This window comes from Triticum aestivum, chromosome 6A (genome assembly GCF_018294505.1).
Source record: "Triticum aestivum cultivar Chinese Spring chromosome 6A, IWGSC CS RefSeq v2.1, whole genome shotgun sequence".
NCBI classification, from domain to species: domain Eukaryota; kingdom Viridiplantae; phylum Streptophyta; class Magnoliopsida; order Poales; family Poaceae; genus Triticum; species Triticum aestivum.
The window spans coordinates 82204736-82226302 of NC_057809.1; the positions used below are offsets into that span (position 1 = coordinate 82204736).

The window sequence follows — 21567 nt, forward strand, 5'->3', positions numbered from 1 at the left end:
CGTCCTCTCGTCGTGTCCAGGAGCTCCGCCGCTGTCCACTTCATCGAGCAAGCCGAGCCCCGAGCGCTCGCAACGCCCGAGTCCACCGCAACGACCTCGCCCGAACCGCCGTCACCGGAGATCCCCTTCAACGCCGTCGTCGCTCCGGTCCGACCCCGGCCGCACCAATGGCTTCGTCGAACTCCCCGTGAGCTTAGCCATCTTCCCCTCCCTTCTTTTCTTGCTCCCGAGCCGTGTAGAGACCTCCCGGAGCTCAACCGCACCCACCGCCGCGGAGCTCGTCGCCGACGTGCTCCCGGTCATCCTCCGGCCACTCCACGGTGTCCATCATGCTCACCGCGTCACGTAGCACCTAACTAGCTACTCCCCGCACCTCACCGACCCCTCTTGCGTCAAGTTCGACTTCGGCCGAACTCCGGTGGCCGCCAAAGTCGTCGCCGGCGCCAACTCCGGCCACCCCGACCCGAACGGACTCCACCAAGAGCTGCGGTTCGTCCTCAGCTCCTCTCCGGTGGCCTCCGCGGCTCGTTTGGTTGCCGGAACGGCAAAAACCACTTCCGCCGCCGCGTCGGGCTTGCCGGCGGCTAAACGTCGGTGCAGCCGACCCGGGTTTGACCATGGGTGGGCCCTGGTTGACTCCCCTGAGTCAATGACAGGTGGGGCCCAACCCTGTTAACTAATTAGGATTAGTTTAAATTAATTATAGTTTAATTAATCACACTGACACGCGGGACCCACTGTCAGGTTTGACCCAGACCGTGTCCCGTTGACCTGCTGATGTCACACTGACGTCAGGCTGACGCAGTAATTGATTTTCTGGATTTAATCTAATATAGGAAATTCCAGAATATAGTTTAAATTTCAAAAATTCATAACTTTTAATCTGTAACTCCAAATCAGACAAATTATATATGAAAAATGATCAAAAAAATCCAATCTATCCATCTGTACTATTTTCATGCATGACTAAACAAGTTAACTTGATGTTTAATGCAGAAGAAGGTAAAACACTTTAAAGGGCCATGTATGAGTTTGAAATTTGAATCTTTGGTTCAAACCCTTCTGGTCTTAGTTGCATTAGCCCAACACACTCATATTGCCATGTTTCATGCATGCATCATATTGTTGCACATTGTTTGGTGATGGTTGTGTATCGGTGTTCTTTGCGGCAGGTTCTGCCTCCGAGGAGTACCGTGATTACCCTAATGAAGAACCGTATCAGTGCATCGAACCATCAGGCAAGCAACCAACCATTTGATCATATCGATACAATCCCATGTTCTCGCTCCTGCTCTCTTTTACTGCATTAAGACAACGCGTTTCAAACTGCTGTGTGTTACGGTAGTTGAACCCATTTCCTCTGCATGACCTGTCATTGCCACAGTAACTAGATGAAACCCACTAGCATGTGTAGGAGTTGATTGAGCCATATGTATGTGTTGTTCCTACCTTGCTATGCCTGCTATGCTTAGAGTCGTGTCAGGTCTGGTTCATCGGGGTGATGGGCTAGAGTGAAATGATTATGTCGGTAATGTGAGTGGTGTGGTGAACACGATTTGGTAAAGGTATCGATGAGAGGCCATGTAGGAGTACATGGTGGGTTGTTTCATTGAAGCCGACCTTAAACACTGAGATCTGTATGTGTGATTTAAGATTCAGCTACTACCATGCATTGGGCCCGAAACCAATGGACCCTCTCGACTTCTTATTCACCCTAGTTCTCTGTCCAGGAGTTGCAAGTAGTTTCTGGTGTTTGTAGCCTACTGGAGGCCGTGGACAGCGCTGACCGTAGGGGTGGGCTGTGATGCGGTAGGTATGTGGCACGGTGTACCGAATACCCGTTAGGTATCTCGGGAACCCTGTTCACATCGTTTGGGGCTGTGAGCGAAACCTCGGCCGGATCTCCTCATGGATGGAACCCGAATAGGCGATAAACCTGGACTAGAGGCTTAGGTGATTAGGTAGGTCATGGCCGACACCACGTTGGGCTTCCGCTTGAAGGTTGCCGAGTACATGTCGTGTAAACGACGGTAAGTGGTGAGAGCGTGTATGAAGAAGTACACCCCTGCAGGGTTATCATGATCTCTTCGAATAGCCGCGTCCGCGGTAAAGGACTACTTGGTTGCCTATACAGTTCATAGACAAGTAAATGAAAACTACTAAAAGCCTCAAGATAAGTGTGAGTGCCGAGGATGGCTCTTCCGTAGGAAGACGGAGGTGGATCCTCGGTAGTGTATTGAAGTGGTGAGTAGTGGACTCGTGTACGTAAAACCATTTCAAGTTGGAGTCTCGTAGGATAGCCTAGCCAAGAGTCAAAGCTGGCTTGCTGCAACAACTCCACCAACCCTTCTTGATAATGTGCATGTATGTAGGATCTGATGTAAGTCTTGCTGAGTACCTTTGTACTCATGTTGCTATAATCTACATTTTTACAGAAGACGCTGCAACCCTTTCTGATGGGTTCTTCATAGACGTTGACATCAATGAGTAGGCTAAGGCCCAGGTGGTGATCCTGAGCTTGTGAAGGACCACGTAGTATAGCTAGGCTTCCCAAGCCTCTTTTTATTTTACTAGTTGTCTGTACTCAGACAAGCTACTTCCGCTGCTGGTTTGCATGACTGTATGACTTGAATGCTGGGTCGTGTGACCCGTACCTATGTGTATGTTATGTATGGCTCTCTGAGCCTTAAATAAAGTACTTGTGTCGTAGAGTCATGTTGTGATGCCATGTTGTATTTGCACATATCGAGCATACTGTGTGTATGTTATTGAAATGCTTGGTATGTGTGGGATCTGACTATCTAGTTGTTTATCTTTAGTAGCCTCTCTTACCGGGAAATGTCTCCTAGTGTTACCGCTGAGCCATGGTAGCTTGCTACTGCTCTGGAACACTTAGGCTGGCCGGCATGTGTCCTTCTTCGTTCCGGTGTCTGTCCCTTCGGGGAAATGTCACGCGTTGAGTACCGGAGTCCTGTTAGCCCGCTACAGCCCGGTTTACCGGAGTCCTGCTAGCCCAGTGCTACAGCCCGGACCCACTTGCTGATGACCGACACGTTCGAAGCTGGGTCATGGATGCCTGTCCCTGTAAGTCTGTGCCACTTTGGATTTACGACTAGTCATGTCAGCCCGGGCTCCTTATCATATGGATGCTAGCGGCACTATCATATACGTGAGCCAAAAGGCGCAAACGGTCCCGGGCAAAGGTAAGGCGACACCCGTGGGGATACCGTGGCGTGAGGCCGCAAAGTGATATGAGGTGTTACAGGCTAGATCGATGTGACATCGAGTCGGGGTCCTGACATTGTCAGATTTGATTGTATGAACTCCTTCCTGATCCCGACCACTGCGAGGTCCACCGCGGTCGTCTCGTGCTCCATTTGCAAGATCCAGTGCTTTAGTGATGCCATTCTTTATGTTGTAAAATTCATGTATTTACTTCTACCACGGGGTTTGGAGTGTTCATTTTTGTTACACCGCTTGCTGATGCTGTTAATTTGTGCAAGCAATCAATTTTGTTTTGTTGTACATGGTTTCCTCTGAAGTCTTTTCTTCTTTGTCCAATAAATTTCTGCGCTAGAATTTTTTTCTTTCTAGCGTATTATGTTAGTGAGATTTTCTCTTTTGTACGTACATCTTTAGTGGAACCTATACAACATGTTCTTGATGGATAAAATATATTTTTCCAGGCAGAGAGAACAATACTTTCGACGTTGGTGTTGTGCACTATTGAACAAACAATAATGTAGTATATCAAAAGTGGAGATAGACATTTGACTTTTATAACACATATTTTGTTTTCATGCACTGTAAGAATCGCTATTTATGTACCGAATATAGGGATCCCACTGCACAGTTTTGAAAAGCAAATAGTTCCACACTTACCTTTTAGTTGGTAGTGTACCAAATAGTTCCACACTTACCTTCAACAACTAACCAATCCCTGCCATGTTTGTCGGAGGGGGAAGGAAAGAGGGGGGAGGGAAGGAAGTGGGAATCCTAATCCACACTTACCTTTCCCTTCTCCCCTTTCCTTCTCCTCCTTAGGCCGGCCCATACGGGGGGCGCACCAGCCCCATATATTTGCCAGGGGTGTCTGGAACCCCTTCCGGTGACCCGATAAGTACCTGGAACCCCCAAAACACTTTCGGTGTTCGAATACCATCGTCCTATATATCAATCTTTACCTATCGACCATTTCAAGACCCCTCGTCATGTCCGTGATCTCATCCGGGACTCTGAACAACAACACTCGGTCACCAAATCACATAACTCATATAATACTATATCGTCATCGAACATTAAGCGTGTGGACCTACGGGTTCGAGAACTATGTAGACATGACCGAGACACCTCTCCGGTCAATAACCAACAGCGGAACCTGGATGCACATATTGGCTCCTACATATTTTACGAATATCTTTATCGGTCGAACAGTTATGACAACATACGTAATTCCCTTTGTCCATCGGTATGTTACTTGCCCGAGATTCGATCGTAGGTATCTTCATACCTAGTTCAATCTCGTTACTAGCAAGTCTCTTTACTCATTACGTAATACATCACCACGTGACTAACTCCTTAGTCGTTTGCTTGCAAGCTTATGATGTGTATTACCGAGAGGGCCCAGAGATACCTCTCCGATACTCTGAGTGACAAATCATAATCTCGATCTATGCCAACTCAACAAACACCTTCGGAGATACCTGTAGAGATCTTTATAATCACCCAGTTACATTGTGACGTTTGATAGCACACAAGGCATTCCTCCGGTATCTGGGAGTTGCATAATCTCATAGTCGAAGGAATATGTATTTGACATGAAGAAAACAATAGCAATAAAACTGAATGATCATTATGCTAAGCTAATGGATGAGTCTTGTACATCACATCATTCTCCTAATGATGTGATCCCGTTATCAAATAACAACACATGTCCATGGTTAGGAAACCTTAACCATCTTTGATCAACGAGCTAGTCTAGTAGAGGATTACTAGGGACACTGTGTTTGTTTATGTATTCACACATGTATTTAGGTTTCCGATTAATACAATTCTAGCATGAATAATAAACCTTTATCATGAATAAGGAAATATAAAATAACAACTTTATTACTGCCTCTAGGGCATATTTCCTTCAATTTGAAGGTAACTTAATATAATAATTACCTTAGCAATGTTTAGTGAGAAGCACACGCTGCTACATTGAGTTCTAGTCGTGTGTGCCCACCGGAGACACACATCTGCTAATGTTTGTGCATTTTAAGATTTTAAGCAAAACCGTTGGTCTTTTGTCTTACAGTTTGTATCAACAAAACTGTTTAATGTGCACTTAAGTGTTGATGAACATAATAATTGAAAAATACCTAATTGTTTCAAAGGGGGCAGATGTGTCCGGCAGCAGGTTTGTATAGATGTAGTATGCACCATTTCATATTTATCTATCTAATCGCGAATTTATTTCGGGTTGCTCTGGTATTCGAAAGGGAATATAATTTAAAAATGCTTGTAGTGTTGCCAAAAAATAAACGTTGCTGGTCTCTTCTTAAGATTTTAGGATTTGAATTACAGTGTTCTGGGAGTTTTCTTTTCCTATTTTTTCGTGTACGTGTGTTCTTTATTAAATTAATTGCTAAATTCAAACACAACAACTTACTGTAAATGTTCTTTAAATTTAATTAAATGACACATATATTTACACATAATACAACTAGCAGCCTTCACATTTCGACCACACGCTACCAGGTTGCGTTACTAGCGACGTTCCTTTCACGTACACGCTGCTAGAAGTTTCTGGCTGGTATGCATGCATGGTGCATCTTACTAGCTGCGTTCGATCAACTCGGACGTTGCTAGTTTCCTATTACCAGCGACGCTTCCATCTGCCATGAGCGCTGCTGGTATTTGTCCGAAGTTAGTTCTCGCCTGCGCTCTTCAGCACACGTCGTTAATAAAAAATAAATCCTGTGAGGGTTCCTGTACTAGTGATGTGTGTCAATTAGTTTTGATTCATACAACGTTCCGCTTGACGCAACCACTACCTCCTCTCCAAGAAAGAACGTAGGGTTTCTCCTCCTACTGGCGGTCCGTCTCTTCTTCGGTCACCGTAGGGCCATGGAGGCGTTGTTGATCCCAGCCCTTGCCAGCGGGAGGGATCTTGCTCTGTTTTTAGGTATTTTTAGGAGGAGGGTGGTGATGGCTCCCTGAGGATGAAATAAGGTTCTCTCCGTCCTGGCTTCGTTTCGGTGATGCATCTAACATCGTCTGAGGGCGTGTGGAGGTGTGTCTCTGTGGATCTCACGAGATTCGGTCGGTGCTGGTCTTTGGTGGATCCGCTGGATCGAGTCTTTGTTCGTCTTCATTCGTGACTTCGTGTGTCTAGAAATTGGATCCTATCGATCTATCATTGTTGAGGAAATCGTTAACTGGTAACTGCTCAGTTGGCTGGCGAGTAGGGGATTAATAGGCTAATCGACAAGTTAATTGGCCATTTAATCAATTAATCGGACGATTTATCAGTTTATCGGCTACTCGGTGACCCTATGAGTAGGGATTAATCGGCAAGTTAACTGGTTAATCAGATGAATTCTTGAACAGGGCGATCTATACTTATCTTCATCGGTGACGACTGTTGTTCTAGTGTAGCTGGTCATGTGTGGGCTAGCACGATGACTTTCTGACTAATTACTACAACAAGTTTGGCTCGGCTGATGTGAGGGAGGGGTGATGATGACGGTGCGCCTTCGGCTCGCTCCAATGTTTGCAGTCGTCGCCTAGGTGGTCTACGGACATGGATATAATTTTTATTATTTCTTGTTCTTTATACTACCGTGGCATGATGAATAGACAACATTTTTATCGTAAGAAAAGATTGACATGTTATCTTCAATACTACAAAATTTCACATGCATTTGATTGTGCACATGAAAAAAAGGATTCTTCACATGAAGTTGGAGTAGTTGAATTTCTTTTCTATAAAATCTAGTACAAATCAATGTCAAGGATAAATTCTTATGCATTGCAATCCTGCGAATCAAACAACACACACAGGGACATAAAGTTCCTGCTCACGAGCTCATATGCGCCCTTGTGAACAGTTAAATCCAAAAAACAGTAAACAAAATCAGAAAAATCTACAAAATTAGGGGACAAGCATTAGCGAATTTTTAATATGCATGCAAATTTTCATGAAGAAACAACAATCCAAAAATGCTTTCGTAAAAAGACAAAATGATACTCCAAAAAGTCTGTCGCTTGGATCATTAATTTTGTTTCTTATGGAAGCATTTTGGAATGTTGTTTCTCCATGAAATTTGCACCCATGTTCAGAATTCGTCGTCGTTTTGTTCCTGAAAAATATTCAGAATTTTAGATTTATTTCACTATTTTTTTTTTGGTTTTACTGTTTACGAGGGTGCATATAAGCTCGCGAGCAGAACGATTCTTCCACACACAGGAACAGTTATGATAAATCATTTGCAAAAAAACAATTATGATAAATGATATCAACTATGTCAATAGAAAATTACTACTCCCTGCTATCATTATTCTGGATCGGAGTGAGTACCAACTATTTTCCAAAACTTTTCATATATTTTTTAAGCTACGCTCTCATACCACACAGAGGTTACGAAAAGGAGACAAAGAAACCAGGTTAGAAGATACGTTTCCAGTGTACACGCTCTAACTTTTATAAAAGGAAAAAGAAAAGACAACTAAAAAATACTTAGGTCTCCTTTGGTTTGGAGGAATTTTATAAAAAAAATTAGAGGATAGGATTTTTATAGAATTTTTTTTCTTTAGAGCCCTCTGGCACATAGGAATAGATTCCTATTTCTACATAGGATTAGTTCCTATCCTTCACATTTCATAGGAAAATAAAAATTAGCCTAGACTCAATGAAAAAATTCTTTTGATGTCAACCAAATGACATCTCGTTTCCTATTCCTACTCATAGGATTTGAGATACATGTCATCTCATTTCCTATAAAATTTCTATTCTTATGATAATCCTATCCTATGAATCAAAAAAGTCCTTAGAAGGAGTGCACGCACACGCACACACGCTCTTCCTTTGTCACCACACTTTTGTCACTTGGTCCTGGGACCCGGCACCCAGCTGCACGGCCGCAACTTTGATGGTCAATCCTCGGTCAGCACCGCACCCGAAAAATAGCGCATGGGCTCCACGCCGCTCGCCTGACACCTCAAAAGCATCCCGTTATACGCATACACAGTCACCGTCGACTCACCACGCTCTCCTCATTTGCTTTGCTTCGCTTTGCTTTGCCTGTTCTCCTGCTTAAAACCAATATCTCCCTCCGTCCAAACCCCAGATTCTGGCCAGTACAACCACCAAGATGCCCTGATTAACTAGTTTAATCGCCTCACCTCTCGCTGCGAGCCAGAGCCGCAGCAAACAAACGAGCAAAAGCGAACAAAAGCTCAGGAAAGCAATTAAAAACTGAGCACCAGCAGCAGCGGCAGCAGAGCAGCAACGCGGTGCAGCATCCCAGTGCAGCGCAGTGCAGTGACCATGCTGCCACCGATGCAAATGCTAGTAGTAGTACTAGAGGTTAGTGGCGTAGTGGGGAATATCTGTAGCCTTTCCCCCAAATCTTTTCCTCCCTCAGGCCTCTGCCCAAACAGTGCAAAACTGTCCTCGATTTGCAATTTTTTGCATGCAGGTGATAGGAATCTTTCTACCATGTTTACAGTAAGTAACCAAGAAACCACCATCATGGCAGTGAAAGCGCTAGCAAACCATGCTGCTCCGATTCCCTTTGCTTGCGCTCCCAGCCCAAGCTCCAAGCTCCAACCTCCAAGCGTGTGAGGCGTGACTGCCGCCGTATCTCATATCGATAGAGCCATAGCCCGTCCATCCATCAGCAACTTTTGAGGTTTCCAGAGGCGACCGATCATGCCGCCGCTTTGCTAGATGAGATCAAGCAGCACCCCGTCTCTTCTCCAACCCCACACCCAAATCACAATCTTCCTTTCCCCCTCTCGCATTACTTGGAAAGGCTAATCTTTTCCGTTTTGCTTTGATCCGTCCCTCTGCTCTGCTCGCTGCCGCTGCCAGCTTTGGCAAAGCCCCATTATTGCCCTCTGCCGCCCTCGCCTACTCGCACCTCGCCGTCAATGCCCGCACTTGGCTCGCCATCACTGGGAATCTCCCATCGCGGTCGAGCGTAGGTGGGGTTCGCCAGGGCTTCATTTATTGTCACCCCAAAAGATTCCAGCTCCAGCTCGTGGGTGGAGCTCTGGTAGCTCGGGGATTTGAGAGCGTTCTTCTCGAGTTCTTGGGGCCTCTGGTGCCTGCGGCTCCCCTCTCTTTCCGGTGAGGGTTTCAGCTCCGAGCTTCGATTTCAGTGTGTTCTTGGAGGTTCCCGACTAGATCCCCTCTTGTATTGGCTCGCCGGATTGGTTCATCCAAGATCTGAGCTCGGAGCAAGCGAGGAGCCCAAGATTTCATCTGGAGCTGCTGCTGTTGGGGTCATCTGCTGTCTGTCCATGGGTTCTCGGGCTCGGTCCGGCCGTGGAGGAGCGGCGGCGCTCTTCGCGGCGGCGGTGATGGTGGTCTCCTGGTTGGCGGCGGGGGTGGGCGCGATAGGGGCCAACTGGGGCACGCAGGCGAGCCACCCGCTGCCGCCGGACACGGTGGTCAAGATGCTCAAGGACAACGGCTTCCAGAAGGTGAAGCTGTTCGACGCCGAGGACGGCACCATGAGCGCCCTCAGGAAGAGCGGCCTGGAGGTCATGGTCGGCATCCCCAACGAGCTGCTCGCCATCATGGCCAGCAGCATGAAGGCAGCCGACAAGTGGGTCGAGAAGAACGTCTCTAACTACCTCAACAAAGGCTGCAACGTCAGGTATCCTATTAATTACTGTACTTTGTTGACTCTCATTTGTTGCCATGCTTGATTAATTGATTGATTTGTACTTGATGCTATCTATGCTAGCTGGAGTGTGGTCTCATTTGATTCTACTGTAGTTCGGAAGATGAACTGTCATGAGTCTAGAGTTAGTGAGGGACAAAGGCGACATTTTTCGCGGTACCTTCGATCTGTCTGTCTCGGCTGGTGGCCAACAAGTGTAGCTCTTGTTTGGCTCAATGCTCGACTTGGAGACCTGCTTCATTTGCGCTCGCTTCATATGGATGGACAGTGACAAATCTAGAATTAGCAGGGAAATGTGAAATTTCCGCATTACCTTCAATCTGTCTCCATCGGAGACCCCCTTCTTGGCACTTTCCATGGTGCTTCTGGTTTGCCCCCTGCTTGGTTGCATCGGTTACATGAATTCCTTGGGAACAGAAAAGTTACCAAGCAGGGCACTTTGTGTTTTCATTGAGCATCACACATGATTGATGGTGGTATCGGTTTGAAGATTTTACTTTGCTCATCAATTCATACTGTTTGTATAAATTACACGGCAGCAAGAAGTTCACCATGTCCACGGTTCCAGCCGGTTGGCACTACTGGATTCTCATCATCACTTTTCTGAATTCAAGGCTCTTCTTGACATTGTAAAGTCCCCTTTTACAAGGCATGCCTATTCGTTAGGTTAAATCTTCTCTCCTATTTAAAAAAGACGCAAGGTTCTGTCGTCCGCTCCTCCTTCATCCAACCTTACGTACGTTCTCCCCTCCTCTTCCCATTTGGAACTTTTGCTCCCATCTCTAGTTTTTTCAACTGGTTTTTCCTGAAAACCGCTTCACCCGCCCCACCTCTTATTCACATACCAAACAAAATTATGTCTTTTTGGTAATCCAGTAAGTGCTAACTAAATAAAAACTTTTTTTACACAATCACATAATATGGGCAGGCAAATCGCGGGCTAACGTACTAGATACTTTATACCCTGTTGCAATGCACGCATAGTTCAAAAAGGCGCTAGGCGTTAATTGTGTGTTTTGTCACCGCCTTGCGCTTTTCTGATATGCGCAGATTAAGCACAGTTATGCACTAGGCGTTTTGCTATCGCCTAGAGCCTAGGCACACTTAAGCACTCGCTTAGGCGTGCTTTTTTAACTATGAATGCACGTATCTAGTTGAATTTGAAGGTTAGGCCATCTACAAGTCTGTCTATTGTATAAAAGGCCTTTATATGGTTGTAGGCCATTTTGTATTAAAAGTACCTGTCTCTCACAAAAACTGTACCAGGAACATCTAGTAAAAAGCATTTTTAGCCTTTATTGAAAGCTGGCCTGTGGGCCTTTTTACAAGGTAAAAGCTACAAATTATTTAGCAAGCAGAAACCAGTCAACTCTTCTTCTTTGTGCTGCTACAAATGACAGTTCCTGGGAGTTCCCTTGATCCATTATGTGCATAGGAACAATGTATTACATTTAGATGCTTATTTGTTAATGTATAAATAGGAGTATATTTGTGTAAACAGCAAGTTGTGAAACCATGCACAACACAGTGTAAAGGACCATCCACGGTTCTAACATGTGGGGTGACCATTCGTTAACCGTTTACATTTATTTGGAACAATGCTCACAGCGTGCGTTACGAGGTTCATGTTTTAAATGAGATGTTCACAGCCAACCACTTATGAGTTGTGCGTACCATTTCCAAACGTAACTGAACGATCAAGTTGAGCAGTAGCATTCATTTGCTTCCCTTCGAAGCTCCTAGCTGGAAGAAGGGGGGGCCTTGCACCGTGGAGGAAATGCATCCTTTTTTGTCCAGTCCTCTTTATTTCTGTTGATTCTTTGAGGGTGATATAATAGTTGCCCTCTTCCCTCTCCCTTGAGTTATACCTCCTGTATAGAATTTACCTCATACCTACTCTGTCTTGCAATGACTATGTTTATACTCATTTCACTACCTGCTGGACCGTGTGGTCCTGGTGGACATGCATTTCTCTTATGTGTCATAATTTCAAAGATTTTTTAAACTGAAACTTGAAGGCTTCAACCTTTTTAGCACATTCTCAAAACCTATTTGCACTACCAAGCATTTTGCAAACGTTTAACATCTTTCTGTTCTTTCTATGACATGTTCAATTTATGGCTCTTTTGCACAATTTTTTATTAAACTATGTTAAATTCTTAAGCCATAATAACAATCAATTTCTTGAACTCAGATTACTATTCAACCTGGAAAATCCGTGAACTATTTCATTGGTGGTTTTGCAATGGTTTGGGAGAATATGCACATTTCCAGCTTTTGATATACTTCCTTCCGCAATTTTCATGTCTCTAGCTTGTCTGAACTACTTTTGGCACGAGGCAAACCATTGACTTTGGTTTGTAAATACAACCTTGTAATTTAACCTAGTATCTGTTTTGCTTTCTAGCTCCATCCCTCCATCTTATAACACTGTACTGGTAGCATTTATTTTGATGAAACAGCTCTATGCTAGTACATGCACTGTCCCTGATAAATTTCATGCAGCATTCTTTTTAAGTTGCAACTCCAATGTCTGCTACCTGCTTGGTGATCTAGTAAGCTAGACTATGTGATAACACTTCATCTGAACTACTGATAAGCAGATGATGAAATGAAATGGTCTTTACTGCTTCCACAATATGTTGTAAGCAAAATGCATGTTCAGCAAGATCAGTTTAGGCTCCATGTTCTCATGTCCCATATTCGATCTCATTCTTCCAGCAATGCCTTCTTGATGTTGATCCACCATTTGCATATATCATTGTCGCATCTTGATTTGCTCTGTTATTTTGCTAGGTATGTTGCGGTTGGTAACGAGCCTTTCCTGTCGACATACAATGGAAGCTTTCTGCTAACTACCTTTCCTGCCCTCAAGAACATACAAAGTGCACTTGTGAAGGCTGGTTTGGGCAATCAAATCAAAGTAACTGTTCCTCAAAATGCTGATGTCTATGATACAGCAACGGGCAAGCCTTCTGACGGGGATTTTCGCACAGATATTCATGACCGGATACTCGAAATTGTAAAATTTCTGAGCGACACTGGTGGTGTTTTTACTGTCAACATCTACCCTTTCATCAGCCTCTACATTGATCCAAACTTCCCTGCTGAGTATGCCTTCTTTGACGGGCGCTCACAGCCCGTTGTTGATGGCTCTGCAACATACACAAACATGTTTGACGCAAACCACGACACGCTGATCTGGGCTCTGAAGAAGAATGGATATGGGAACCTGCCGATCGTTATCGGGGAGATAGGCTGGCCAACTGACGGTGACATGAACGCAAATGCTCAGCTCGCCCAGCGCTTCAACCAAGGCTTCATGACGCATATCGCCACTGGGCAAGGGACCCCGATGAGGCCTGGACCGATCGACGCTTACTTATTCAGTCTGATCGATGAGGATGATAAGAGCATACAGCCAGGGAACTTCGAGCGCCACTGGGGGATCTACACATACGACGGCATCCCAAAGTATCAGCTGAACTTCGGTGTACCGAATTCACAGATTAAAAGAGCAAGCGGCGTCAAGTACCTTGACAAGAAATGGTGTGTGCTGAAGCCCACTGTCAGCCTCGACGACCCAAAGCTTCCAGACACGGTGAGCTACGCGTGCGCCAGGGCGGACTGCACCAGCCTTGGCTATAGGACTTCCTGCGGGATGCTGGACACCCGGAGCAACATCTCGTACGCCTACAACAGTTTCTACCAGAAGAACGACCAAGACGACGTGGCCTGCGGCTTCTCGGGCTACGCGACGACCACCGGCCAGGACCCCAGCACCGGGACATGCAGGTTCGGGATCATGATCGAGGTCGACTCGGCCTACTCGTGGAAGCCGCGGCGGGTCCGAAGCAACTACCTCCTGGTGCTTCTCCTTGCACTTGTTCACCTCTGCGTGTCATCCTCATAGGTGTTTTTTCTTTTTCTTTGCGGAAGATGGCCCGGCCATGACAGCATCAACAGCCTGGCAGCTTAGAGGGGTATTTGATGCCTGCCGTCAGTGTTCATCCATGTAGGAACCTTTTTCGATCGTTTTCTTCTTCTAATTTCGGTGGATGCGGACGTCGCAGCCGCATCGTTGAATTCTTGTTAGCGTAGCTTTGATCTTCCGGTACCATTGTGATTGGGATGGTGATGCACTGGACCATTTATACCCAGGAATGTGACTGAGGGCATAGCTATCAAACCTGCAAATGTGGTGAGTCCAGATCAGTCTTTCTCTTCCAGTTTATGCATTATGGTCTCTAGACTTAGATGGAACACATTGGTAACTACCTATGCACCATAGACCATCACAGTAGCCATAGCCATACTAGCAGTAGGCTTTGGGGGAGCCTGTAGACATCTGCCAATCTGAGTCGATTTACTGAAAACTTGGGACCAATTGCCTGTAGACACCTGCACTTGGGAGCAGTCATTTCGGATCATGGATCTAGTGCCAGACAACCGTCTGCTTGAATCCATGTTGCAGTTATGGTTTTTGTTTTTCAGTGGTTGTTATCGGTGTCAAGCTGCCAGCTATGTCGGCATCATCGTTGTCGTCGTCCCCATCATCGTCTTCTTAAATTTTGTACTAGCTCTGGACAGCAATGAAGAGGCAATGTGGATGGCTTATCTCCCAAGAATTGACAACCATATTTCCCTCACCATCCGTATATAACAACTTAACGAAGTAACCACCATGATAAAGATGCACTTGGATTGCATTCCAAACCAAACAATTGAACTAAAACCCTGTGGTGTCAGCTCATCCAAGCACAACACAGGCTTTTATACTTTTGGTTTAATATAAAATAAAATAAAAACATAGGTGTTTTTTTTGGAAAGCCATGGGGCCAATTAATCACATAGCCTTTATGTACAATCGCCCACTGAGTGACACCAATAATTGGTTGGCAGGCATGAGCTAAAAACAAGAATGAGTCCTTGGAACTTGTTTGAAACATCCACATAAAAAATGTGTGATGGCAAGCAAAGGAAGCCACCCCACCTAAAAACCAACCACACCAACAGAGCCTAAAGGCAGGCATCCACACCTCTTAATCCAACCAAAAGCACACAAGTGGAGTAGCACATAGACAGCACAAGCACATAAGAGATAAAGAAAGGCATATCAATGTATCCACCGAGTCCATGAACTCTGTCCTAGGTGCAGGTGGTGTCACTCATGCTTGCCACTCCCTTTCCCTCCTCCTTATCCTTCCCAATGTGGCAACCCATTTTCCCTCCTCCTTATCCTTCCCAATGTGGCAACATGGGTTGTTCGGATCAACGAAAAAAATAGCGCGCTATTTTGACGCGTCGTTGTAGCGTATCAGCAAAGGCCACGTTGCATTTTAGCTAATTGGCTCACTACGGCGCTATTTGCTCTATAGCGCACTATTTCGGCGCTAAACGAAATAACGTTGTAGCGTTTTTGCGTGTACCACACAACGGCCTGTCACATCACCACATTGGCCCAACTCACCCCCACTATCTCACAGAAGCAACACATAAAGCCCATATAGCAACCCATACAACCTAACCTAGCAAACTCGTCACAAGTTCCCCACCAATTCGTGATTGAGGGCAGCGGTGGTGGCGGCGTTCGTGACTCATGAGCGAAGGCGACGGTGGCGGCGTTGCTCGTGAGTTGTGAGCGAAGGCAGCGGCGGTGGTTCGTGAGCGGCAGCGGCTTCTCTTGACCCCGTCCCCAAGTAGCAGTGTCGGCCTTGTTCGTGACTCGTGAACGAACGCGGCGGCGGTTCGTGAAAGGTAGCGGCTTCTCTTCATCCCGTCTCCAAATACCAGCATCGGTGTCGTTTGTGACTCGTGAGCGAAGGTGACGGTGACGGTTCGTGAGCGGCGGGGGCTTCGCTTCATCCCGTCTCCAAGTAGCGGTGGCGGCGGCGTTCGTGACTTATGAGCGAAGGCGGTGGTTTGTGAACGGCAGTGGCTTCTCTTCATCCCGTCTCCAAGAGGCGTCGGCGATGTTCGTGACTCGTGTTCTCTTCATCCCCTCTCCAAGTAGCGTCGTCGGCCACACCTCCAACTCCAGCAAGTCAGCGCCGACGTTAACCACGCCGCCGGCGTCGGCAAGTCAGCCACCAGGTGAGAGCAACCTCTCTTCATCCTGTCTCCAAATAGCGGTGTCGGCCTCATTCCATTTTCGCCCCAAGTCCCCATCCTTGCAAATTAGGGAAGCCTTAAATTATGTGATACATTTGACATTTTTATGCAAAACGCAATTTTTCAAATATAGCACGCTATAACTTTCTAGAGCGCCGCTATGCGAACGATACATCATGGACAATTTTGGTACGCCGTCACATACTAGCCTTCGATGCACCAAGCCAAATCATCAGACTCCGCTCGATATAGCATCGTATCGGGATCGTAATCTATAGTGTCTTGTGCAGTACTTTCATAACTTCTACAACATCTGGACAAGGGCGGCGCTAAATCTTCTCGCAGCGCGCTATTTTTTTTCATTGGTTCATACGTTTGTGCTTTGTCATTCTCGGAGGAGGTGATGATACATCTGATCTGCTGAGGAACTCTGAGTTCTGAACCTCAGCACACACAAAAAAGGCTGCTGCTTTTCCACTGGAGATTTTGCTGTACAGTAGATACATACATACAAGTAGCACTGTTGGTAGTAGTAGAAGTAACAGTAAACAGGTGGTGAGGTGAGGTGAGTAGCTTAAGCCTAGCTGTCTTTCTTGACCCCTGAGCCCTCTTGGAGATGGTGTCAGGGAGGGCATGTGCCTGGTTGTTGCACTGTGTCTGTGTGTGAAGATGCAGTAGCAGTAGAGGCATCCAAATCCATCCCCACTCGGCACTTTCTGTTCATTCCAGGCCTACTCACTCACTAGTCACTACTCAGGTGGGGGCACCATTCATCAGGGCATGACATGAAAAAAAGCTAGCTCATTTGTGTGTGTGGTGTGCACTGGGTTATTGTGAGTCTTGTCTTCCTTATCTGGTTGCCCTCCTCTGCTGATTTTCTGAGGCCCTCCCTCATCCTCTCTCCCAAGTGCCTGCCAGGCAGAGGGAGGGATACACCAAGGCCAAGGAGACAAAGATTCTTGAGCAAAAAGGAGGCACCAGTAAGATTCTTGATCTCCCTTTCCATTGCACACAGTACCACAGTACACCTAGGGGTGGCATGAGCAGTTCTTTCCCCTCTAGTAGACGGGTAAAAAGGGGTCCTCCTCCCCCACAGGAAAAGGAAAAGCAGCTGACTTGATGTGGTATAGGTTCTCCCCCTCCTTCCCTCCCTCCCTCCCTCCGCCGTCCCGTCCCAAAGGGGTTTGATTTGATTTGATCCGTGGAGGAGGGTGACGCAGAGGCAACGTGGAGCAAATAATGCAGTCCTGAGGTAGCAGTACCAGTACTCCAGTAGTGGTAGTTTTTCTCTGGGCTTGGGGGCGTGCTGCTGCTGCTGGTGAAAGATCTTGATTGGGGCGAGCGAGACCGGGGTGGTTGTCATGATGCGCCGTAGGGTCCAGCGCCGGGGTGGTTGCTGATGCCGTGATTGGGCTTGGGTTTCTTTCAAGGTGATATACTAGATCTCATCTCATCGCCCAGGGATGAGATTTGAGGGGGAGGCAGACCTTGTGCCGAGGGCCTGAGGCAGCAGAGCTTCTCTCCGGTTGATGGGGCCGCCTGCTCCGCCGACGACGTCCCCGGCACCACGGCTCGCCGGGTTCGAGGGGGAGCTCCGTGGCGCTCCGGCGCGCTGCTGATCGGGCTTCTGGGAGGAGGAGGAGGAGGAGGAATTCTGCTGTCTTTCCTATTGTTTTCGGAGGAGGAAGAAGTGAAGGGGGGATACCACAACTTGATCTTTGGTCCCTCATCAAGGTACTTGTGTGTTCTCCTTTTTTGTCTCTCCTGCTGCTGGGGAAATGGAATGATGAATTGATGATCTTCTTGCCATAACTAACTGACGATTCCACTTGTGTGAAGAAAGGTACTCTGCATACCCTCTGTTGCGCAGTTGCACACGGCATTCACTCATTCATTTGATGATAGTTGTGTACTTCCTCTCTCTTGCCCTCAGTGGTGCTCATATGTGTTCTAAGCTGTTCATCATCATTGACTTTTCCAAGTGCAATTTTTTTTCCTGATTTCCAAGCTTGCTAATTCTGCTCCTCACCCCTTGTGTTCCCTTTTGTTGCTTCAGTGGCAGCAGCTTTGCCGTGCGAGTAGGAGGAGGAGGAGCGCCGGAGATCTTCGGCTCTGGCATGGGCTCTTTTGGGATGGAGTGGAACCAGAGGAGCTCGGTGCTGTGGGACTGGGAGAATTTCCCGCCGATAGGCGAGAACCCCAAGAATGCGATGCAGGCCGATCCAAGATTTGCCGCCGTTGCGGCTACCATGGGGAACGAACCGCTCCATTCTTCTGGCGGCAGCGGCAGCGGCAACTTCTCTTCCAGCTCGGAGATGGGATATGGCTCTTCCAAGAGCTCCATGTCCGCGTCGATCGATTCTTCGTCCAAGGCTGGGAACAACATGGAGTTCAGATTTGCGCCCGTCAAAAACACTGATAGGAACATGAGCAAGAATACCGAGCTGGGTAAAGTTGATAACACGAGAACTGGAACATCTCCGTCGCCTGTGGTGGCAGTGAGCAGTGGGGAGCCGGTGATCGGCCTGAAGCTCGGCAAGAGAACCTACTTCGAGGATGTCTGTGGAGGGCAGAGTGTCAAGAGCTCGCCATCGGGTGCTGTGAGCGCGCCAAACAAATCTCCTGCTGTGGGCAAGAAGGCAAAGGCGGAACAACAGAAGCCACATAACTCATACTGTCAGGTTGAAGGCTGCAAAGCCGATCTCTCTACTGTTAAAGATTACCATCGGAAGCACAGAGTCTGTGAACTTCACGCTAAGGCTCCCAAAGTTGTTGTCGCTGGTCTGGAGCGACGCTTTTGCCAACAGTGCAGCCGGTGAGATGCTTTATATTGCAAACAGTGGCATCCTTGAGCACAAAAAAAAGAACCCGTTGTTCTGATCTGTTTCTTTCTCTTTTGTTTTCCACTTGATTCTAGGTTTCATGCTTTAGCCGAGTTTGACCAGAAAAAGCGAAGCTGCCGTAGGCGTCTCAATGATCATAATTCCCGCAGGCGCAAGCCACAGCCAGAAGCAATTTCTTTCAGTTCATCAAGGATGTCTACAATGTTTTATGGTAGGGTACTAGGCTTGTATTTGCCTTATGTCTTGTGAAATTCATGCGTTAAGTAAGTAACATGCTTACATATGTCCTTCTAAAACAGCCACGTATGGTCACACCAACTCAGCGGCACAAAAAATTACTAGGGTAGAGCATTTTTTTGTGTTTGAAATGGTCAATTTCTTTGTTGATTCAAATTTCCTCCCTAGTCATAATGTCAAAAATTAGTCACAATTTTCGTAACTGTGATATCAGAAAGGCTCTTTGTGATCCTGGTGACTGCCATTTGTGAGGGTTTCTGTTGATAGGAACAATTTATGATGATTCCTGTTGATGGGAATTAATGGATAACAATTGTACTTGTCCTTATTTTAAGGAGTTGTGCCCAATGTACTATTCATTTCACTCTAGATTCCTCAAAATATTTTTGTACTTTTATCTGTTAATAATTATGTTATCGCGTCAATGGTATAGTGATTCAGAAAAGAAAAAACAAACACATAATTGTACAAACAAATTGAGGATTTGGAGTTATGGAAGCAGTTACATTTCTGACTTATGAACATTTTGTGCTAAAACTCTTGTAATGACTTGAACAGATGCAAGGCAACAGCCAAATTTCCTATTCGGTCAGGCTCCTTATGTTCAAATGAGAAGCTGTGGAAGTTCTTCATGGGATGACCCAGGAGGCTTCAAAGTTACACACACAAAAGCTCCTTGGTTAAAGCCAACAACTGCTGCAGGTGTTCATGGGATGCATTTATCTAGTCAGCAGATGTCGGACAATATTATGCCGCATGGTGCACATCATGGTTTCGATGGGTTCATGTCATTCAAGGGAACTTGTACAAAGTTCCCTAATCAAGGTATTTCCCTGCTTATGAATGAATTTCCAAACGAAACGGTGAAAAAGTGACCATATAAAGGTCGTCACTTACATGTAAACTCTTGTTCCTACAATTCCTAACTAAAACAAGAATAGATAAATGCACCTCTTCGTGTTTTTTCCACGGACCACTTCATAGAATTAGTATGTTTCTTCTAATATGTACTCCTGTTTGTTGGCTGTTCTTTCGAGTTAACATAAATGACATGAAGCTTTTGCACTTTCTGAACATATAGCTGTATCATTTCAACATTTCATTAGGTAAGTTCTGTTTGCAACATGTGACTATACACGTGGTCCTTATTTTTGTGATCCGAGGACCTGATTGCCAGGTCACATTCTTCTCCATGTTTTATCTTTTCAAGGAGCTCTAGTCACCTACCCTTATTTTAGCAATCTCTGGTTAATCACGCTCTTTTCACTGAATTTGCTTCCTCATAGATGATTGTACTTCCTGACCTGCAGTTATCCACAATCTTTGATCTGAAACAGATCCACCTTAAGAAGAGCTGTCAGCCTGTCCTGTCCTCTTAGTACTGATTTGATTCTGACATTTACCAGAAACTATGATTAGTCGTACCATTTGAGACTATAGCTTTGGGTCCGGAAGAGACTGTGGATTACCTTATTTGTCATAATCTGGCATGATTGAGTTGCTCAGACGAATTTTTAATAGTGCTTTGTTTTTCTTTTCTATACCGGAAAGTTGTTGATAATGAGGCACATGCAGGCAAGCCTTGGGGTTAGAATAAATAAATAAAAACAATAGTCTGTTATAGAATCATGAAAAATTTGGTTTCATCTTTACTAGTAAAGTAATGATAACTTCAGAACTGATTGAGATTTTCCATTGCACAGTAACTCTGCATCTGCGGCGATTATATTCTTAAGTATGTTTAGGCACTCCAAAGAATCTTTTCCTTGGTGATGAACATTAACACCAAAACTTGTTCTACTTGTTTACCCTTCCAGGTGTCCAAGCTTCTGCTGTTGCTTCCGACTCCAGTGGAGCCCCGGATCTTCAGCATGCTCTCTCTCTTCTGTCAAGCAACCCAGTGGGTGCTGCCAACCTCCAGCCAAGTCCCCAGATGCACTCTGGGGTGGCAGCCATTGCCGGCGCCCCCAACCCCGCGATGCACGCGCTGGGATCATCGGTGGGGCTCTGGCTAGACGGCGGCCAGCCCCTCGATGATCACCCGCGGTTCCAGGTCTTCGAGCGCTGGGGGGACCATGACAGCGAGCTCCAGCTCCCAAAGCCTTCCTACGACCATGCCTCGCACTTCGACCGGATGCACTGATGATGGCTCCGGTCCACTGGGTGCGTGATTTTGTCACGCGATCAACGCCCGTTTCTTCGGCCTGAAACTCGGAATGCTGAATTTACTTTGCTTTGACGCCGTTGCCTGCCTCGAGGCCTATGGTTTTGGCAATGCCTAGAATAAAGGCGCACACGAAACAGACTTAGGATCAAAGTGACCCAGTCGTGTTGCCATGGAAAAAGATCTTGATCCATCATTTAGCCATTTGTCTGAATAATTCTGAACTTGCTATGTTTCTGAATTGCTTCTGCAACTGTAACTGATCATGGTTTTAAATTTTTGATGATGACATCGCACGGCCGTAACGGTGACCCAT

General features: G+C 46.2%; 2 protein-coding genes across 4 annotated transcripts; both read left to right on the forward strand.

Moving 5' to 3' along the window:
* Positions 1–8616: 8616 nt before the first annotated feature.
* On the forward strand, positions 8617–14085 carry LOC123132181 (glucan endo-1,3-beta-glucosidase 6). The gene is made up of 2 exons (XM_044551950.1): positions 8617–9869; positions 12693–14085. Exons 1-2 carry the CDS (start codon positions 9511–9513, stop codon positions 13807–13809), a joined length of 1476 nt encoding a protein of 491 aa, XP_044407885.1. The 5' UTR covers positions 8617–9510; the 3' UTR covers positions 13810–14085.
* A 2633-nt stretch (positions 14086–16718) lies between these two features.
* Positions 16719–21540, forward strand: LOC123132182 (squamosa promoter-binding-like protein 3). 3 transcript variants are annotated; one of them, XM_044551954.1, is made up of 5 exons: positions 16719–16987; positions 18064–18822; positions 18925–19061; positions 19646–19912; positions 20905–21540. In XM_044551954.1, the coding sequence occupies exons 2-5, from the start codon at positions 18125–18127 to the stop codon at positions 21228–21230; spliced, it is 1428 nt and encodes a 475-aa protein (XP_044407889.1). In that variant the 5' UTR covers positions 16719–16987; positions 18064–18124; the 3' UTR covers positions 21231–21540. The 3 variants fall into 3 exon arrangements, with proteins under 3 accessions (XP_044407889.1, XP_044407888.1, XP_044407886.1); XM_044551953.1 differs by lacking the exon at positions 16719–16987 and adding an exon at positions 17108–17850; XM_044551951.1 differs by lacking the exon at positions 16719–16987 and adding an exon at positions 17112–17741.
* The last annotated feature ends 27 nt before the right edge of the window (positions 21541–21567 follow it).

Excerpts from the sequence above, each read along its gene's own strand:
- LOC123132181 (XM_044551950.1), top strand. The coding sequence starts at position 9,511 with ATGGGTTCTCGGGCTCGGTCCGGCCGTGGAGGAGCGGCGGCGCTCTTC. Across the intron at positions 9,870-12,692 it reads AACAAAGGCTGCAACGTCAG|GTATGTTGCGGTTGGTAACG; the intron begins GTATCCTATTAA and ends TTATTTTGCTAG.
- LOC123132182 (XM_044551954.1), top strand. The coding sequence starts at position 18,125 with ATGGGCTCTTTTGGGATGGAGTGGAACCAGAGGAGCTCGGTGCTGTGG. Across the intron at positions 18,823-18,924 it reads TTTTGCCAACAGTGCAGCCG|GTTTCATGCTTTAGCCGAGT; the intron begins GTGAGATGCTTT and ends ACTTGATTCTAG. Across the intron at positions 19,062-19,645 it reads GATGTCTACAATGTTTTATG|ATGCAAGGCAACAGCCAAAT; the intron begins GTAGGGTACTAG and ends TGACTTGAACAG.